The sequence below is a fragment of the Oenanthe melanoleuca genome, chromosome 3, assembly GCF_029582105.1.
Source record: "Oenanthe melanoleuca isolate GR-GAL-2019-014 chromosome 3, OMel1.0, whole genome shotgun sequence".
Taxonomy (NCBI): Eukaryota; Metazoa; Chordata; class Aves; order Passeriformes; family Muscicapidae; genus Oenanthe; species Oenanthe melanoleuca.
This window is the reverse complement of record NC_079336.1, coordinates 17,671,708-17,693,487: the sequence shown is the minus strand read 5'-3', so window position 1 is coordinate 17,693,487 and position 21,780 is coordinate 17,671,708. Positions and strand designations below refer to the sequence as shown.

At 36.5% G+C, this 21,780-nt stretch overlaps 1 protein-coding gene across 2 annotated transcripts in view; it reads right to left on the bottom strand.

Annotated features, from left to right (window-relative positions):
• Positions 1–21,780, bottom strand: part of PXDN (peroxidasin) — an 81,637-nt gene that overhangs the window by 14,611 nt on the left and 45,246 nt on the right. The window contains exons 9-19 of one of the 2 annotated variants that reach the window (XM_056487907.1): positions 21,599–21,768; positions 20,401–20,673; positions 19,016–19,132; positions 17,679–17,837; positions 14,660–14,772; positions 13,568–13,724; positions 10,009–10,117; positions 9,426–9,583; positions 3,575–5,078; positions 2,599–2,733; positions 52–260 (exon numbers count right to left, since the gene is read on the bottom strand). In XM_056487907.1, coding sequence (XP_056343882.1) covers positions 52–260; positions 2,599–2,733; positions 3,575–5,078; positions 9,426–9,583; positions 10,009–10,117; positions 13,568–13,724; positions 14,660–14,772; positions 17,679–17,837; positions 19,016–19,132; positions 20,401–20,673; positions 21,599–21,768 — 3,104 coding nt within the window. Of the gene's footprint in view, positions 1–51; positions 261–2,598; positions 2,734–3,574; positions 5,079–9,425; positions 9,584–10,008; positions 10,118–13,567; positions 13,725–14,659; positions 14,773–17,678; positions 17,838–19,015; positions 19,133–20,400; positions 20,674–21,598; positions 21,769–21,780 lie in introns of those variants that run through there. The other variant, XM_056487908.1, reaches the window with a different exon arrangement.

The following is a 21,780-nucleotide window of genomic DNA, read 5'->3' as shown; positions in this document are numbered from 1 at the left end:
CTTAACAAACTGCACACACCTCATTGCCCCCAAATGCACCTCTGTACAGACCTTCACAGCAATCTTGCCACATCCTGAGGTCCAGCTTAGGAATATCTTCACAGCTACTATATCCATGTGGGAATTCAGCCACCTTAAAGACATCATGCTGTACCCTGGTTATGTTGTCACCATTGTCACACAAAACTCTGGCAAGAGATGTCTGCTTGATCTGAGTGAGCTGAGCAGGCGTGAACACACCTGGGTTCTCATACCACAACCTGTAATCTCACAGAAAAGACAAGTCTGCTAGTGAAAAAAACAAGAGGCAGTTTTTCAAAGATGTTTCAATATTGTGTTTAATTATCTCATAAATCCTGTTCCCAGCTTAAAATTGTATTAAGGAACTGATCCAAATGCAAAAATTTTAGTTCATGGTGTCACTTCAGCACTAGCTGGTGTCATGCTGACACTCTGAAAGGGATGACATCTTCAAGATATTATCTGATTTCTCTTCCAGTCCCATTTTGATACCTTGGGTATCTCTGGATATCTAAAATGGCACAAGACTACTAAGTTTTAAGAGTTTTAAGTTGGAAACTTAAATGACCATAATTTCTTTCTGTAGGCGACTTCCTTATGGCCATGAAAATATTTTGATGAAATTGCTGGGATTAGAAGAATGGTTAATCTATATCTAGTTTACTATCAAAATAAGGGAGAGGATTTATTTTGTTAATAATTTTTTTCTGTTGAACTATTTTCATGACTATACTGATTCAGGGACTTTCTCATACATGCTCAGTTAATTCATATTCAAGAAGGAAACACTGTGGTTTCAAATAGTGTTTTTTACACATAAAGGCTAAAAGCCTGTTATCAATAGCAAATATAAATTATACATTGCTATAAAAAGCAAGCTTCACATGGAAAAGAAAATTTCTTAAGTTACTGTTCCAAATTTGAAAACATTTTACACCATTCTAACACATAGGAACTGCTCACTGTGACAACATTTGTCTCCCAATATTTGTATCAATATTGTTACTTTTCCCCCAGCTATTTCAAACAACAGAAAAAGGAGGCTCTTTAAACTTTATGAAAAATCAAAACGAGTAGTAAACTTAGAAGAAGGGTTAAGAAATTTCATTTTACCTATTTAGTGTAAAATTTTCATAAAGTACTGGGCAGTAGCCAATGAATTTCCATGTACTACAATCAGATTCTCAAATTTCCATCTTGACATGAAGTTAGGTTCCCTTCAAATATCACTCCTTGCTCATGCACAGACACATCTGCTTTGAATGGTGTTACCAGCTTTGATCCTCTGCCCATTGAAAAGGCTTTTCAAAGAAGTAAGGCTTGCTTTCATTACGTCTAATAATATTTTACTATTTGCTGGCATATCGCTTCCAAATATTTGTATTCCTTGGACAGCAGAATGCCCTTTCCTAAATATTCAATGTTTTCCTATAGTTTCTAAATGTTGTACCAGAAAACAAAATGGAACAAAACAGGAAAAAGTGCTTTTGCTGGAAAAATGCAAACAGATATAAACAAAAAGTAGTATAGATATCCTGTTGTGACACAAATAGGTATTTGTCACCAGTAACCTGGAGCTCATACTGCATATATTTCTCCTCCTTTTTTTCTCTCTGCCTCCAGGCATGAAAGTATTATGCTTTACAGCTTTATTCTTAAACATATTTTATGCAAAAAAGCTTGAGGGTTATTTTAAAACAGCATAGAAAAAGGTTTGGGTTATTGACTACAAAAATAATATCCTAGGGAGCAATTTAATAACTTTATTCAAGAAAATAACATTAAATAAAGAGAATCAAACCTAACTTCCTAATTCTTCCTCTGTTTTCTTTTCATTAGGATTGAATTAATCAGCCTAAGTCTATGTAGTCTCCATGCCATGAAAAGGATTCTAGGTCACAAATTATGTTAAAATGAGGGAAATACTGATTTTTCAGATTCTGAACAAGTGTACTGAAAGTGTGCAAAGAAGATCCGGCTGCTGTGACAAGAGAAATGGCTGTTCTCTTCTTTCAAGTATTCGAGAAACAGAAAATGAGAAATTGCTTACAATGTACACATATTTAAAGTATTTTTACTTTAAATAATTACAATTTAAAGAAATTTAAAAACAATTTAAAGTAATTTAAAAACAATTATCAAGTTGTGCTCTTTGGATTAACCTGTCTGCTTGTATTGTAGTATGCATAGGAGTAATATATACAGAGTGATACTGTTCCAATCTATGCTTAAGTAACAACCACAATTTCTTCACCAATAAAATAATTACCAGTAAGAGAGGCATCATGCACTTTTTCAGAAAGATAAACGACTTGAATATCTGGCAAAAGGAAACTCAGCATGTGTTGGCTGTTGTGTTTCTGGGGGTCACTATGACATTCACCACAAAAAATAAGAGAATTAATAAAGAATCATGGCTTCTAACAATATTTTAAATGTCTTCTTTATAATTTCAGTTATATTTTAAAATCATAAATGACCATAAAATGGTATTTGTTTTGGAAACATGACATTGCAACTGCTAATAAGCATCCATAAGTTAAAATTCACTTTGGTTTCCATGGTATTTTAATGTACCTGTCTCCATCCCGAATGCGCCTGAACTGTGTGGTTAACAGACACATCAAAGTTGGCCCCAATCGACTCCCTGGAACCAAGTCTTCCACCATTAGAGCAGGAAAGAGGTCTATGTTCAGTGGGGAGCCATACAACCTATAAATTGAAAAACACAAATACTGAATAACAAATATTTTATATTTACATACTAATCAGTCATGGTGAAGCTAAGAGCAAGAGACACAAATAACTCAAAGGAAAAAAATGTAGTGATAGCACTACATCTTTTGTGAACAAGCTGTGGGTGTATATGCAAGAAATCCTGCAATGCAGGTTGCATATCCCATGTAGGTCTGCATGTCTAACCTGCAGTTTTGCTTTTTTTTTCTCCTAGCAGCTTTCTTCTGATTTCTTAGAAGTGTTTCTTTTTTGTAGCTTCTCTTTCCTGTGCCTCGTTTCTATTTTACACTTTTTCTATTAATGAGCTGAGACTAATTCTCTCTTTAATTTTGAGCAAATAATCTAGGGGTGGCAGGTAGATGTAGACTTAATTTCAAACACTGAATGTCTAAAGAAAAAGCAATTACTGGTAGTGAAGGATGTCCACATGACACTACAGTGGACGATATTGACATTTGTTTCATTGTACAGAATTAATGAAGTTGAACATCTATATACTTGCATGAAGCTGGCATTTAATATGACCTTACACTGAAATAGCACTCATATTTAACAGCATTTACAAAACTAGGCATTTCATAATAATAATTTAGCGAACACATACAGTATATGTATTACTGTATATATTCTTATTCTTCACAGAGATGTAGAGAAATTATCTGCAAGTAGAAATTGTTAACATCTATTTTCTGGTACTGATGGAATTTTCTTAAAATATCCCTTTAAGTCTTTCTTAGCAAGTATCTTTTTCTAGATAAGACATTTGGTTTTTGCATGCACATTTAGATAATTGACTTTTTCTTCACCTCAGGCTCACCTGCTAAGTTTCTCCCTGATTTCAGGATTCTTAATTTCATTTTTCAGATCTTCAAAAGTCTGAGCTGAAGAAAGATTACAGTAAACTCTAAAATCATGGTAGGGAGGAATTCCATGATCTCTGCCTCTCTGAATATTCATAGCTGCCAGATCTAAAGCCACAGTACGTGCCATGGAGAAGAGTCTTTCTGTTAATTCTGTATTGAGTAATTGTGACGGGACACGCATCTTACCAGCAACACCAAAAAATCCCCTTAGAAGTGGATCAATGCCTCCTTCATTTACAATCCGAAATGGAGAGAAGAATGCCTTATGAAGAGGTAGATGGCCTTGTGGAATAGGTTCAAAGTTTTCATCCAGTCGATACAGAAAAGGATTAATGAGTGTGTGACCAAACCTAAAAGCGGCAGTTGCAAACTCATTAGTTATGCCAGAATTAACACTGGGATCATAACCCTTATATTCGCCAAGCATCTTCATGCCTACCTCTCCAAAGATCTTAGGGAGCCAGTGGCTAAATGTTATGTGTTGCATTTCTGCACCAACAATTTTGCGTGTTTCATGATATATTGTGTCACCGTCCCAGTGCGGGTTGAGCTTCAGTAGCTCTGTGGCAATTCTGTTGTGTTCTCTAAACCACAAAGTGTGGATGCTGGTAAGACCCAACTGTTCGTTAGAGCGCTGATCACCAGCCAAAAAGCAAGGTATTGGGCTCTCATTTTCATCTCTCATACATTCTGTTGGTGGGCCAGTGGCAAATGGAAGAAGGGGCTTGCCAGATCTCTGTACGATGCCCTGCCTCAGAAGACCCCTTTGACTTGCCAAGTCTCTGATTTCTAGTGCTTCGTGGTCCGAACTGCCATACACGTTGGACGCATCAATGTATGAAGTCAGCTGGTTGATCTGTTCTCGTGGGTACACAGAATTCATCAGCAGAGATGTCATGCCGCTTCCACACACTGGGCTGGAGCGTACGAAAAACATGCAGCGCGCACCATTTCTAACTCTGGGATCATTTGGCGGAATCATGATTGAAAAGCACGGAGGATCATTTGTACAAACGGAACTGCAGTGCTGACCATCCGAAAACCTGGCCTCACTCAGCGCAGCCACAGTGAGGTCAAGGTCATGGTCAAGAAATTGGCCCCACTGCATGAGCATGTGAGTGTACTGATCGTCAGGAGTCACGGTTTCCGTCCCGATCAGAGTAGTTGAAACCAAGCGAGGCATTGGGAGTGCGTAGCCATTCGAGAGTCTTCTGGGCTCAATTCCCCGGGGCAAATTAAATCCATTTTCATAGACCGACTTCAACAGACGTTCAAAAGCTGTCAGAGAAGCGCCCCACATGGGATGCTGAAGGTTGTTGCAGGTTCCATCGTGTGTCCTGTACTTCTGGTGGAAGCACATATCCGAGCAGTTGTTCACTCGTCGATGGGCTGTACAGCCTGAGAGATTGGCTATCAGATTCAAGTACTGTGGGGATACAAGGTCATTATAGTGATAACCTGAAAGAGAAAGCAGAGAAAGAAAACAATCAGAGAATTCACAGACTCACGGTCCCCCACATTTCAAAAAAATGAAATGCTATATTATTTTTATTTTACTTTACGTTTCCCACCAGATTAAACATCTCTATTTTTAGATAAGGACAGCAACAATAATAAAAATAAAAACAATATTAATATTTGAGCATTAGATCACTTGAACAACTTGACCACCACTATGTCAGGAGGAAACTTTCTAAAATGCCAATTGAAGTGCAACTTCTACAAAATTATCACAAAAGAAGCTCATTACTTACTTGGTCACTTGGGAAAGCAGAGATATTTTCAGAAATAAAAGTCTCATATTGAGACAAATAGAACATTTTTTAAAAATATCAGGAACACTTAAATGGGCTTCAAGACTTGAGCTTTTGAGACTTGCTCATTCACTGAAAAAAACTATTTTGTTTTGCTGTGAAAGTTGCAAATTAAAAAAAAAAAAAAGAAAAAATTAAATATCCACCAGCAATAGAGCCAAACGTGGAATGATCTCTAGGAAAACCTTTGTGGAGTAAATCATATTCACATTACCCTGGACAAGTTTCTACTGAAAACTAGAGTTTGTGTAGCATTTGGCACAGATTTCCTGAGCAATCCACACCAATCACCTCTGGGACTAAAACATACTTATCATTTTCCTGAATTTTTTTCTCAGTTCATAGAAAAATAATACGTACAAAATATATACTGTAATTCACTAGAATTATGTTTTTAGAACCTCAGACTAAGGTTACGTGCTGCATGATCTCTGTTGTGGTATGATGGCATGTGGAAGGACTGAAGACCATAAGGCCTCCCAGTGTTGGGAGTGTTGGCTGACTGCAATAGTAGAAGAGTCAGCCTGTGCCTTGTGCTTGCTGCCTATTAGGAATCATTGTAAAAGTGATTTTTACTTAGTAACATTTGGATTTAATTTTAGGGGGAAAACTTCTGGCTATATCTACATTATCAATTTGTGTAGACCAGCAGAAACGTCTCAGAAAGTGAAATTTTTGCTGCTGAGTAAGACATGCCTACTGTATCCAGGAGTAGGTTTCCTTTAGAATATCTTTACTTTGTACCCCTGGGCTGAATGTGGCCTGGACCCCATTTTTTCATTTAAGTTGAAAAGAATTCACCTTGTTCAAGACCACATCACAAATCATACGAAAGCACAGTAGTGGGGACAAGACAAAAGGCACACATGAGTGACTAACTGATATAGAGTGTGGATGACTGAAGTTCCAGGATCCAGGAAAAAGTCCAGGAGGTGGAGTATTTGGCAGCATAGATGTACGTTTAGCTAACTAGAAACCATCATACACCACCATGGATCTTGATCTGCAAAGCTTGCAGTCAGGAATAAAACCAAACAAGCCATATAAAGGCAAAAGGCAAAAGGAAATGAGTGAGTGTAGAGTGGTACTGTGCTCCCACAGGCTTGAGGGGTTCCCAGCATGATGGCAAACACTCAAAAATATGAACTGAATGCAGTTTTGCAAGAGGTTGGCATTGGTTAATTGCACACAGTTGGGAAATGTTACTTTTAGTCCTGAGCTCAGTCCCAGTGTGCCTGCAAAGACAATGGTCTTCATCTAAATTCAACACATAAATGTGTGCTAGGCACAACTGGCTCTGTGCCAACTTCCACAATGCAGGGCAAACAAACTACCTAAAGCCCAGCCTTGTCTTTGCCTTGAAAGGGACTGGGCTGCTCACAGTTGCCCAGCTGGGACAGGACCTGTGCTCAGCCAGGGAAGCAGTTTTCTCAGCCTCAGGCTATGAGTACTCCACATGGTTTACAAGTCACAGCAAAGATATCAGAGATTTAGTGCTTGCATTGGACAAAGCTAACATACTCATGTAGACATACAGAAATTATTTTATGGAATATTCCATACTAGGAAAAAGAAAAAACAAACCACAGAGCAAAACCTGTAAGTGCCACTGGGTAATGCAGAAAAATACACACTTTAAGGGTATAATTGATAGCATATTTAAAATATCCTGGCTACCAGGGCAGTTGAATTCTAAAACTATGTGCAGAAAACCTATCTTCTTTATAAATACCACTCCTGTTTAAATGATCAACATTCATTATGAAGTTGTTTGCTTATGATCATTATTCATTCAAATAAACATTTGTGGTTATCCTGATTGCCACTCCCACTTCAGCAATCAAGTTGTGGGAAAAACTTGACTGTGAATCTTTTGGGTGGAATGACCTTCAGTACTAATTTAAAATAAAGGGCTCAGGTTCTCTCTTTAGAAGTTCAAGTGGGATGTAATACTTGACGATGGATTGGATTGTGTCTTTCTGATGCCAGTCCTTAATTAACTCTCACATTGTAGGCACTAACTTTGCCTCTGCTCTCTAAATAGCTGGGTGCAGGGCATTTCCAGTGCTTAGAAGCTGGCTAGCTGAATTCACATATTACCTTTTTTTTCAAAGCAAGGAAGACGTTTCACAGGGTCATAGAAATACTGATTTTAAGGGACCTCTTCCAGACCAAGCTCCTGCTTGAAGTAGAGTTGTCTCCAGCACCTGATAGCTGTATAACTGGTCTAGCAGTCTTGAAAATCTGCAAAGTCTGAGACTCCTTCACCTTTCTGCATTAGTTGTTCCAGTGCTGCACTGGTCTTCTGGTGAGAAACTGTTTCCTAACATCTAATCTGAACCTCCATTAATGGCCATTCCCTTTGTTATACAGTCTGGCACTGTGGAGGAGAATTTGGCTCCATAGCCTTTCCTTGGCATATTCAGAGGTTTTGCAACAAAAAAAAAGTCTCTGACTGGGAAATTGTCATGTTTCTCAACTGTCCCCAATGCAAAAGTGCTAAATAACACCTTTCATTTGGTTCTGCATTTTGAAATAAAATGAAATAAGGCCAAAAATTACTATTAAAACTCAGAGTATTGGGCAATTCAAATGAAAACAGATTTATTTTACTATTCAAGTTTCCCTAAAAGCCAGGTTTCTTTGGATTCTGTAGATCTGAAAAGCAAGATCTGGTTGCAAACAGAATTTACAGTATCACAGAATGCTGCCTGATTTTGCTTTTCTTAACTAGTACTCACAGGCTTTAATGCCTGTTTTTGGTAAACCTTAGGTGTTTCACTATTATGAATCCTAGTCAATCAGCTCTCACACATCACATTTTATATATTGCTACTACTATATATTTATAGCATATATATACAATAATCTTGCATATGTGTCTAATCAGAGAACCAAACCAAACAGGGTGGCTCTTATAAAACATCAGCCTTCAAAGAATTTTGACTAAGTTTTTGTGGCAAACAATTCATCACAAATTATCTGCTGAGATCTAATAATGAGTAACAAGCTTCTTTCACTAGCAAATGTGACAGTACACCACAAAGCTTGCTGCCTTTGGTCTTATAATTACTAGGTAGTTCATGGTTAATGCTAAAGTTTTCAGAAGTTACAATAAATACTCAATTATAAACATCAAAAAGAATATAATGAGTAAAAGTATTTCCTCTAGATTGTCAGTGTAGTTTTTGGCTATGTCTCAAGTCTCAAAAGCTCTCCTAAAACTCTATCATTATTTCCAAATGCTTCAATCCCACGTTTCAAGCCTATCCACACATATATCTACACACATTAGCTGTATGCACTCCAGCTGGACTTCACAAGTTTGACTGGAATCCAATACCTAAAAGGCAGAAATTAAACCTCACACTTTTTTTTTGCTAGTTACGAAAAGTAACAAGAACTGTATTTCTCATTACATCAGGTCTGTGTTAAACAAAGCAATTACCTCAGTTTGACAATCATTTATATAAAGTAGGAAATAATTCTTTGGATACTATTGTGGTACATGTAGAAACTTTGGTTTATAAGGCATACAAATCCTTCTTGTTATGTCATGCTTTCTCCTTGCCAAGGCACACTGATATTAAATAATTTTTCTTAAAGTAACAGGAACAAAATACTGCTTATTTTTAACGTACAACAGAAAAGTCTGTTCTGCTATGAGACAATGGTCCTAATAAAATAAAACACAAAGAATTAACAAACATAACATTACACTACATTATGCACTTCCATTATACTAAGTTTGACCAGCAGAAGAATCAGAACCTAACATGTCTCCACTTGAAATGCTCAGAGTTATATAGTGAACAATGTGCAAACCAAGGACAGAATTTGGCAAAGTTTTGCAAAGTCAAATACTTTAATGATTGCAATGTAATGGTTCTGTAGCTGGGACCAAACCTCAGAAAATTAATATCTCCTGAAGTATAATGACTTAAAAAGGCAAATACACGTCAAAACAGAAAAATAAGGAAAGAATACTGACTTGTTCCATTCAGGTCAACCATTAGACCATCTTGTACATGATCTTGAATAAGCTGTAAGGTCCTTTCAAATATTTCCCCAGCTCTTGCTTGCTCAACAGTGTAAGGGTCCCTTGGGTACCGAAATAAGGCTAGCAAATCATTTGGAGAACGAGGACGACTGATAGACAATTTGGGAAAAAACAGTAAGTGTACACAACAGTTACAAAACAACAATTTACATAAATCATGTAAGTGTTCTGCAATGTGATTAGTACATACCTTGGTTACTCATCTCAAAATGGAAGGCAAACCAAGAAGAAAAGAATTCAATAAAATAATAAAAAATACATATTTAGTAGCAATTAAATATTTAATAGCATTTTAATACACACTATCTCAGCAGAACTACTGCAGTGGACAGAGATCTCAGCAGAAGTGTATAAACAATAGGAATCCTTACATGTTAAACTTTTAGTACTTTTAGTACGAGCAATGCCTTTTATGTAATAAAATGGTTTCTTGTTTAATAAATCTCACATTATTTCTAGTATACACAAAATTAATTTTGTCTTCTCAATTAAAAAAAAAACAAAAGGGAGATACCTGTCAAACAGATGTGTACGTGTTGAATTTATTGCTCTGTCAACAGTTGCAATTGCTTCCACAATCGACGTTTGTACAAAGGGATCTCCATTTCGGCTGACATTAGGAACTAGAGAAAAAGGAATTCACATGTTATTGCAAAAATGGCCACACACAAAAAGATACTCCATAAAACAGAGTCTAGACACGACATCATTTCAGTTCTACAAAGTAAGCCCTGTTCTTTAAATGTTAGTTCATCCAAATAAAAAATTCTTAACCATTTTGAAATTCTATCAAGGCATATTAAAGTAGAACAAAATTAATTTAAAACAGAAGTTAACCTAAGCTTAAAAGTCATCTAGCTCATAACTCAAAAGCAAGATAAAGAGAAATGTATACAGTGTTTAGCTGTCCTTTAATTCGGCCTACAATTTCAAATGCAGATTATCAAATCAAAAATGAATTATTATTAAGGGATTTTTCTCATGTATTATCAGGTTTCAGATGTTGGTATCAAGAGCCAGACCTATACCCATGGAAATCAAAGCAGATTTCCCCTTTGATTTCAGCTAGTTCTGAATTAGTATTGAATTGAATTAAAGAAATTAAAGAGCTTACAGGAATGCGCTGCAAGAGGCACATAATGAACAAAATTCACATAATTGAATGAAAATAAATTAACATTGTTCTTCTCCTGATCTTAGTATAATAAGGAACACAGATTAACTTTAAAGGACAGTAAATATTTTTTCAGTTTAGATCACTACTTTGCTTCCTACTTTAAAACTATCTTTTTAACACTAGGTTAAAACTCGCATGCTTAAACGCTATTTAACAACTGCACACAACACTGGAAATTCAATAATGCATAGGTCTTTTTATGCAATGCTTAGTTGCAGCTGGATGTTTGTACAAACTAAGTAGGACTAATAACCTTCCTTTCAGTCTAAACTAAGAACTACCAGATCCAGGGGCAACAGCTAACAATTTCCAGAGTATGTTTAGATTGGAGAAGTCACACAGGAAGAAGGGTAAAGTAGGGAAAAAGTCCAAAGCAAATACACTGGAATAAAATCAGCAGATGTACAAAATCATCTGACAGAAAAACTGTTGTTTAAAAGCTTTTCATTACTTTGGGGTTTTTTTTTTCCCTAGGCAACTTTTCATTATTCCTTCCTAAGTGGCAGCTTAAATTGTGTCTACATGAGTTTCATAGTCTAGACCCACTTAATCAAACTTAACCATCTATACCATCAAATAAAACAGTCCCTGGAACTCTATAGCTGCAGATGAAGCCCCTTTCTGTGCCCTGAGGCCAGTCTCAGGCTTTTGGCAATATATTCCCAGCATCCAAAATCAGCTGACCCTTTCCACACTGCCTGAGGACAAGAGTCCCTGATCCCTAATTACCAACTGTCCTTGCTCGACAGCTTCATTTTCAATAGCAGCCATACAGAAACACTATCAGATAAGCTACCCATTTTAGGAAGAAATGTCATTTACAGGCCTAAATTTTAAATTTTAATTGTTTCAGAGTGTTTGCATGCCTTGAATAACCTGAACAGTGGAAAACTGCAGCCTGTAAAAATCCAATGGCTGGTTACCTTCCTTAGTGCTGTCTACATTAGATGTAAACTTGGTGTTTACTTGCAGGGCTATCTTTCTGATTAATGGTATACATGAGTTGAATTATAAACCTTGGTCAGATGTTAACTATTCTGTACTTGATTTTTGTTTAGACTGTTTTTTGCTAGCAGTTCTTTTTTTAGACTGATAAATGTTAGGGGTTAAAGCTCCTTGTAAGAATCTCCCACAATACTTTTCTTTTTAATTTAGGCAGGGAGAGGTTATGACTTTTACAAAACAATGGAAAAGGATGAAGAAAATGAGTAAAGAAAAGCATCTTTAAAATATTATCCAACACAGCCAGAAAAATCTGTTCCCAGCTTCTATACACTTGCCTTTATTCGGTCTCAATCTTAGGAAAGTGTTTTGGTTTAGAAACATTCATAAAACATTGCTCTGTTTAATAGAAATGATGACATGGAAGTTTTTGGGCATTTCTGGCTGTGCCATTATAAATTAACCAATACTTATAAGCTGTCCACTTGTCCTCCTTGTTCCTCTGATGACATCAGTTTTTAAACCAGCCATAGCAAAGCAGCACCTCATATCCCACTAGACTGAAGGAGAACTTTAATTTACAGTTTCAGATTAATTAAGTGTAGTTTCACAAATTTTAGCTTTATTTATGTTACAGTTTAGAAGACATTACATTACAATTATTTACTGCAAATCAGCAAATAAGTAGTTTTGCAGTTTACTGATTTCAGCATATGAGAATGATCAATTTACACCTGTACTAAGTGAACGAAACTCATTCCCACTGGGGTTTTATTTCAGCTCATGGTTTCATTTTGCAGCATTCTTACTTGAGAACTAGTTCATCTTTCCTAAACAAAAACACTTTTTTGCATCTCCAGAGTAGCCAGATTAATTGATTTTCTTACCCTTCTTTCCCTTGCTGACTTCATATATGTAGACGGAAATTTATTATTGAATGAATCCTAGCCCTACAATTTTTCTCTCCTGAATAATCTTTACAGATTAAAGAAATATTTTTCATAGTAGAAGGTATAGATCAAAAGTCTACTAAAGGCAACCTAAGACAGGTAACATTATAGTATTATTGATACCATGTGATTGATACCATGGTAAATAATACATTAGAAATGTCACTGATATGTCTCTATCAATTTAGTAAAATACAGAACATCCCAAATAACACTGGGAAACAATATCCAATATATTGAAGATATCTTCATACCAATATTCCAAATATTAAAGAAATCAGTGTTTTATACTATTTTCTCGAAGATACAAAAAATATTGTCTTATATTCCCTACTGAGAGACAGAAATCATACCATTTTCTTTTGTTTTCCATCAAAATTAAACTGAAAAATCAGCAGTTTTAGTCATTAAGTCAGAAAAGCAATATGGTCAATCTTTGTAACAAAGTTATTTCCTCAGACTTTTTTGCTGTTTAAATTGCCATTTATTACATAGTAATAATTGATAACTATTATTTGCTATTATCAAGTTCAAATAATTAGAACAAGATCAAATATTCTCCTTTTCATTCTCTGTTTTCTCTTTTAGCTTCTTAAGGTCTGGATGACTTTCCTGAACTGTTTTGCAACAGTTGCAGCCTAATTTTCAATAAGTGCTGGAAGTGTCCCTTTGAAGATGCCAAAAGACTTTTGTCAAGTTATTTCTAAAAATTAGAGTGGGTATTTGACTAGCAAATTCTAAAAGCTCTAAATAATATCTCAAGAAGAAAGTTGAAAGATTAACTTGAGCCCAAAGCATAGCTGGTTTTGGAGTTTAACATACAGAGATATTCCTATTATGACATTACCATCTCACTAAAATATAGGGAAAGAAAGAATCATGGGAGAAATATAGAAATATTAATAAAATAACTAATTTATACTTTGACAGATTTTTTCATCTTACACAATTAGACAATTAAGACAAAATTAATAACCCAAGTCACCCTCAGTCATGTGTCTTACCATTCACACTGAGCACCATGCTAACAGAGGAGTATCCTATGGTGTTGCGGGCAACGCACTCATAGCGACCCTCGTCAGCTGTGCCCACGTCGCGGATGGTGAGAAATCCCTCGGGACTTACATGGAACTTTCCACTCTCAGTTACCTGCACTCCATCCTGCAGGAAAGCCCAAAGTTTACTTATTCAAAACACACTCGTTTTCGTACCCGATTTTTTTGTCATCTTTTCCTCTCCTCCTTTAATTTTTTTATTTTGCATTTCTATTTTGCATAACAAGTTCACAATCAGATTTACATAAGCTTATTTAGAAAAATCAAATATACTTCTAAATCATACAGTGTATTTCTTTACTTCTAAAAGTACTCATTATAACAAATCAAAGTATTTTAATAGGCTTTCACCACATAAAATAAGATAGCACCCCTGGAGAACATAGATATTTTATTCTTCTCAAAATTAACCAACAGAAATAGATCTCAAGAGCTTAACATATATCAGTTCACCATGTTCTTCATTTAGAACCTATTTAAGGTTCACTAAAGTAAATTTCTAATACTAATTGAAGAAAAGAACATAATCAGAAAAATTAAATAACAATATTAGCAAGTCATTAATTCAGTGGTAACTCTGCTAATACTCTATAGTTTGATAAAGCAATTATTACATCAATGAAAATCAAAGCCACAAAGAGGTTACCATAAAGTTACCAAAACTTATCCTGGTTAGTGTCAACCTAGCAGTAGCAAATACAGCATTTCTTATTGTTTTATATCTATATTATCATTGAAAGTGTGGATATTAGTAGGATATGCACACAGAATTGTCACTAAATACAGACCTTTTAAGGCATACATTATGAATTTTAGCTGGTCTGCACAATAATTTGCATAACTACATATGTATATTTATTTATATAAAATTTAGGTTTAGTATCTATATACATGCTCCATATTAAATACTTACTGATTGGACTTCAAGTAATGCTTTCAGACACCATAGGAAGCAATAATTTGACAATATGCACTTTCAATAATTAATTATGAAGAGATGGAAAGGCCATTTCCTTTCTGTAATAAGTGAATATGTAGTACCTTATTCCATGTAATGACTGGCTCTGGCTCTCCTTGAGCACTACATGGGATCTGCACATTTGTGCCAACCTCCACTGTCATGTCACTGGGAACACTGGCAAATACAGGAGTCACTAAAAAAGCCAAACGATACACTGATAAAGTATGAAATACAACTTGTGCAAAAAATGATCAAAAAATAGGTCAGCACTCTGTTTTTATCAGTTACTGAACATGTCTTAATCTATTACACGATTCTATCTACAAGCTTTTAGTTGCTTATAACTTTCTTTTAGGGATTAAATTCCTTTCTCCTTGAAGAAACTACCTTCCCATGGTGTGGATGTATATTCTTTGCTGGATAAAAAACCAGCTGGATGGTCAGGCCCAGAGACAGTGAATGGAGTTACACCCAGTTGTGGCCAGTCACAAGTGATGCTCCCCAGGGCTCATGACTGGGGCCAGCCCTGTTTAATATTATCATCAACAACCTGGATGAGGAGGTTAATAAGCAAGGTCATAGACAATCCCAAGCTGGGTGGGAGTGTTGATCTGCTGGAGAGTTGAAAGACTCCACAGAGGGAGCTGGACAGGCTGAATAGATGGGCTGAGGCCAATTGTATGAGGTACAACAAGGCCAGGAGCCAGATCCTGCCCTTGGATCACAACAACCCCCTGCAGGGCTGCAGGCTGGGCACAGAGTGTCTGGAAAGCTCCCCAGTGGAAAAGGACCTGGAGGTGCTGGTGACAGCAGCTGAACACGAGCCAGGGTGTGCCCAGGTGCCAGGAAGGGCAGTGGCACCTGGCCTGTATCAGCCATGGTGTGGCCAGCAGGAGCAGGAGCAGGGCAGGGATTGTCCTGTACTCAGCCCTGATGATGCCACACCTTGAGTCTGTTCAATTCTGGGTCTCTCACTACAAGAGAGAGGCTGAGAGGCTGGAGCATGTCCAGAGAAGGGATGGTAACAAGTGACAGGACAAGAGGAAACAGCTATAAAATGCACCAGAGGAGGTTCAGATTATATACAGGGAAAAAATTTTGCATAGAAAGAGTTGCCAAGCACTGGAACAAACTGTCCAGGGAAGTTGTAGAGTCACCATGATTGGAAGTATTAAGAAAATGTGTGGATATGGCACTTAAGGACATGGTTTAATGGTGAACATGGTGGTAGTGCTACATCGACAGTCGGACTTGATGAAAGGTCTTTTCTAACCATAATGATTCTATGACCTTATTCCTGATGTCTGCTTCAGGATGATTTTAAAGTACTTTTAACTTCTAACATAATAGGCTACTAGTTGTCAAAACCACTTAAGTTCCATTAGTTTAGAGCTCTGAAAAATATTTATGTTAGTAGCTAAATCTGTAAAAAGTCATGAGACTGAATATTGCATTAACTTCTGTCTTTTTTTTTATTTTTCTTCTTTTTTTCTTCTGTCTTTTTCTTCACCTATGAGCCTCAGCCCTTAAAACATCAAAAAATCACCTTCAATTCTAAGGCCAAAATACACTATTACCTAAATCCACTATGAATAAAATTAAGGTCTTTTTTAAACTCTAATTTCCTTCAAATCCAGATTGATGCCTGGCACTCATCTATCATCATGAGAAGCACATACAAAATTATGAAGACATTAAGAATTCTATTTCTGCTGTAAGATATACTGCTATGTTACTGATTGCATAATACTGATATCTAGTGGGGAGTGGGAGAGGCTGTGCTTTACAGAGAAGTATTTGGCTCCACTGTAGTCATTTACACTACCAACCAAATGTGGCCCTACTGTTAAACTGTACAGAAATGGCTGTAAAGGACCAGAAACCAGTTGAAATAAGGCATCCAGAGGCAGGTGTCCAGCACTGGGAGGCAAGAGAGTCTGGCTCTGTGGATGTGAGCAAGCAGACCTGGACCATTAACCTGTATTCACTAACACTGACAAAACCACAGTGACCATGACTAGACACTCCTCAGATGAACAGTCCTTTTGTTAGAAGCCCAGAAGAAAAAAAATTCTCTTCTTGCACGATTGAAAACAACATTGCAAATAATCTGTGGAGAGCTCCAATTTCAGGCTACATATTCAGCCTTCAGTCTTGTATTTACTGTCTTTTGGTGACTGAATTTTGCAACCTGAGTTGCAAGAATTGTTTTATTAAACTTTAGTCAAGTCCAATGAAAATGAACACAGCTGGAAAGCTATAAAACTTTTTTAAACTGGTACTTGTTCTATATAATTTTAATCAACATTTTATATAGGTTAAAAAAATAATCTCAATTTTGACAAATCCATCTCCTAATACTACTCTTAACTAAGAAAAATCAATAGAATTTTTTTCTGGCAAACTTCTAAGTTCATTTGAGCCTCTTTTACTAATATACAGTTTTAAATTAGGTCAGTAAAATGAAATGCTTTGAATTACATATTTCATCTCCTTGAATTCAGTTAAACATCAAAGTAGTTATATAAATTAAGAATGGTAACATGATTATAATTTATCCTAGAAATAACTTACTTAGAATTTAATTGGAAAAAAAACCCATAAAAATGAAGTTTGGGGTTGGTGTTTTAGGACTTTCTTTTGTGTCAGCTTATTTTCAGTATAAGAAATGATTTTTCTTTGTGAGTTTCATTCTGCTTCTGCAAAATAAAGTGTTCTGCTTCTGGACATGAAACATTGTGTTATTAACACCATTAAACTAACATCATAGTGCCTTATTGGAAACTAGACTTTTCACAAAATAAAATATTTTCCAAAGCATGGGAATACTGTCATCCTCAAAGTAAACCTCTACTTTTTACCAAAAAAAAACAAAAAGTAAATCAGATAAACCTCTTTCCCAGAAGACAGACTGTTCTAAAGGAACAATACCCTTCACAAATACTGGTAGGTATCCAGACATGTTATTTTTTTGGAAACCACCTGGGATCTAAAAGGAGATATACTCAGGAGCAATTACACATGGTGTATTCTAGTGTAAGCTTAAATATTTCTCTTTTTTTTCTCTTTTTTCTTCCAGCAGCTGTGCATGGGCTGTACCTCTAGGCTGCACAGTCAGGTACACAACGATTCGCTGGGATCCAATGATGTTGACAGCCTGGCATTCATACTGCCCCTGGTCATGCAGAGCAACCCTGGAAATCCTCAGCGTTCCAGAGGACAGAACCAAGTGTCTCCTGTCAACTGACAGCTGGCCTCCTGAAACACACAACATCATCATTTGCTCTTTATAGCACCAAAGTCCCTTTGTTTCAGAAACAAGGGAAACCCACAAGGTTTTAAATTTGATAAAACACTCGACAGTATTATATTTCTTAAAAGCAAAACAAATAAGAAAAAAAAAAGTTTTAAAATTTTACTTCTAAAGAATATAAACATGAAAATCAAACAAATTATACATATGCACACAATCATAATTCTGATCTCTTCTCTGTTTGTGGTAGAAATAAGTATAAGGAGCATGCTAAAGCATAAAAATCAGAAGGCATAAAAACACCAATATGTTATTGTTCATGTCATAGTATTGTCATGTGTGTAAGATACAATTTCACTTGCCTAGGCCTAGTTAATCCACAGAAACATACACATGGCCCTGAAAAAATGGAATATAAGAAAAATGAAAGCACATCAGTGTCTGTACTCTACCCTCACTTTCTGGACATTTCATTTGATTGGAGCAAGCTAAGTAGAGGGAGAAAGAGGGATGTTATCAGCATCAAAATGATGAACAGCTTGTTAAATTTATGTACCATAATTTAGGATTTCCTAGGAGTTATTTAGCCTGCTAGAGTGTTTTTACTTGAATCAACCAGAATTTTTGCTTGCTGATAAACATCCACTACAATATTTCTTCCTGCTGGATTTTTCAAAATGCCTTTAGAGCCATAGCTTGATTAAACAGTCAGAAGAGTGTACCCCATTATTCCTGTCAATGTTCATTAAGTGACAGAGATGCTGGTACATTGATGTCAGTTACAGGCTGGACTGTTCTGGTTTCTGAAGAGAGCACATCCCACCTAATTTCAGATCCCCACTTAATGACAGCCATTCTCCATTTCTTCTGCAGTACAACAGCAGAGATACATCCTGCTACATGTAAGTTGCCGCATATTTCTTAAACATTTATTATTAGGAATCTATTTTGGACACATATATTTTAGTGGCTCCTTTTTACTTAATAATGAAAAATATTTGGGCAGCTGGTTTCTATGGGAAACCTTGCCTTTCCCAGCTTAAGGAGAAATAGATGAATTCTGTTTTCTTCAGAGACTGAAGCATCTCAAAAAATACATGCAGTTCCTATCAATAAAGAAGTGATTCCAATGTGACTGCTAAACTATCCTCGTAATTTGAAAGTAAGAATGGAACACACTTACCTCCTTTAGTCCAGGCAATAACAGGCTGGGGATAACCTTGTGCTTCACAAGGGAAGTCAACAGTTTGTCCCTCAATCACAGTTTTGTCTTGAGGAGTGACAGTAAACTGAGGTAGAGCTACAGAAGAGGAAATAAAGCCATTTAAAATAAAAGAAAAATGCATGACTAAATTACATACTATTTCCTGTGTAAGTTGGAATAGCTCATATAGGTGGGAAGAGAGAAGCTAATGGAATTCTTTTATATTGTGACCTCTAGAGAGAAGAGAGTTAGGGCAGCCACTTGTGCAAAAGGAACATCTCTCACAACCTGGCCCTGATGTCAGTGAAGGCATGTGGGATCTCCTGTCACAGATCCAAAATAAGAGGTACAGTAAGACTTGTAGAATCAAACACAGAATCTTCCCTGGATTAAAAACACTATCTTCTCTTTCTCTCAAAACTTCCCAGTAGAATTGTGAAGAAAATGTAATGTAATCAAAACCTTCTTGAACTGCTTGTTTTCTTCCATGAAAGCAATGAGTGGAGCATGGGCCAGATTCTGCACAGCACTGTGCACTACCAGTGGGAGAAGTATTTGTTCAGCTCTCAAAACACAATTGTCCAGTGGTAAATAATAAATGAACAAACCACACAAACAAGTTGCTTTGTATAGCTTCAGAACTCATTAAGAAGGCATTTGCAATCTTAACTGTTTGCCAACTAAGGATTTTAACATGAGAACAGAAGCAAACAAATTTAAAGGCTACTTGAAGTATTATGGAAACAAAAGTTCCAGCACTAAAGTGTTTGCAAAAAAAATTATCTACATATACAAGAGACTTTTCATAGTTGATCTGAAATACTTTATAATCAAACTATTGACATACAAGATCAAAATTATTGCCATCACCAGTTAGAGTACTTTAACTTTTGCTTTGCAGAAAAGCTGTGCTAATGCCTCAGCTGGCAGAATGATAGTTTCTGTCAAACTCAGCAGAAAATGTTTCCAGATTCACTGAAGTGTCTGCAAAAGAAAAGTGGCACAGACCTGTACTCAAAACTCCGTTTCTAGTTCTCCAGGCACAAATTCTAATCTTTAGCATTGCTGCCTGTTACAGAAAATATTTAATCATTCAAAAATTTGACACTGCTTGGTTCCTCCATGCAAACAAAACAGAAGAAGTTTACATTTGAAAACATTAAACTTCTGAGAATAATCAATGAAATGTAATTTTCAGGGAAATAGTATATAATACCTTACTCTGTGAAATGTATAGCAAGTTCCCTATGGACTAGGATAGTGCAATTAGAAGTAAAAACTCTTATGTTTTCAGTTTGGCTCTGTCAACTCAGAAGAAAAGGCAAACCCAGACAATTTCAAGCTCCTAGTTTAACATTATTTACCTTGGACTATGATGTATGCAGTGGCATGGATGTTATCTATGCTGTTAGTTGCAAAGCAGGTGTACTCGCCACTGTCCTCCTGCTTTACATTTTGGATATAAAGTCCTCCTGAGGGAGTTATGGTGACACGAGGGTCATTGGGCAGAGGGGTCCTGTCGCCTTTGGTCCAGGTGATTCGTGGCTGAGGGTGCCCAGTGGCACTGCACTCCAAGGTGACGCTCTCTCCAACCAGCACCTCGGTATTTTGTGGGTGAATCACAAAACTCGGCCGGGCTGTGAGAAGACAGCAATGCCTAAATGCAGCTTTGAGCTTGCACAGATCTAATTTAGACAAATACAGTCTACAACTGGGGACACCTGGAGGGGGGTTTAACAGCTTGTGTTCCAACCTACCTCGAATCTCAGTGCAAACTCTGCCTTGCTTTCAGTCTAATCTAATTGCAGACATCAACAGATAAAAAAAAAAACAACTCATAATTGCTCTGATGTTTTTTTCTCAACTCCCATTAAAACAATTTTCAAACATTTTGCTTTCCCATGCTGATCTCTATAAAGGTCTCTTCAGAGGCATGGACACTGAGACCCAAAACACAAACAGGCTAAAAATTGCTGTAAGTGCACAAAAGCCAAAACTGATTAAGCTACATTTTAAGTAACTTCTCTCAAGTACATGAGTAATTTGCAGTGACATTTTTAAGTTTACCTGATGCTGTGTGTCAAAACAAAATGTTCCCACAGCAAAGTCTGTGTTTCAAAAACATTACAGTCCTGGACAGGAATTTAGTCCTTGCAAACATGAGGCCTTGGCTAGACAGAGCTAAAAGGTTCTTGAGCAAGGATGGCTGCACAGGGTGTGCTGAAGCTTCCACGAGTGGCCTGCTCAGCAGCTTGTGGTTTTTGGTATCCAGAGAGAAGGTTACTGCAATTGAGCAATGTTGGAATGTAAAGCCTCTTTCCAAACCCTTCTACAGCCTATGAGACTATTATCAAAATTGCATACTACAATAAATATATTAATTAACCAGCTGAGTTGCATTTTTGTTCTAGGGATATTATAGGGTCATGATCTAGTTCTTAATAAGTTGCCCAAGTGAAACAAATCCACATGTCAAAGCACTAAAGCATTTTATTTTTTAGCACTCTTATTATCAAAACAGCTCTGTATCTGAATGCAAAATTCAGGCTTAATGTTCTTTACCTGGTGACTCAAAGTATCTAAGAGTAACTTCTTGAGTTTTCACTTCTCCAGCCACATTTTTTGCCATGCATTGGTAAATGCCTTGGTCTGTTTCTTGAGTATTCTGAATCATCAACGTGCCATCATCTAGCAAGTTTAGACGGGAATCTTCTTTCATACTGAGCTCATTACTGAGAAGAAAA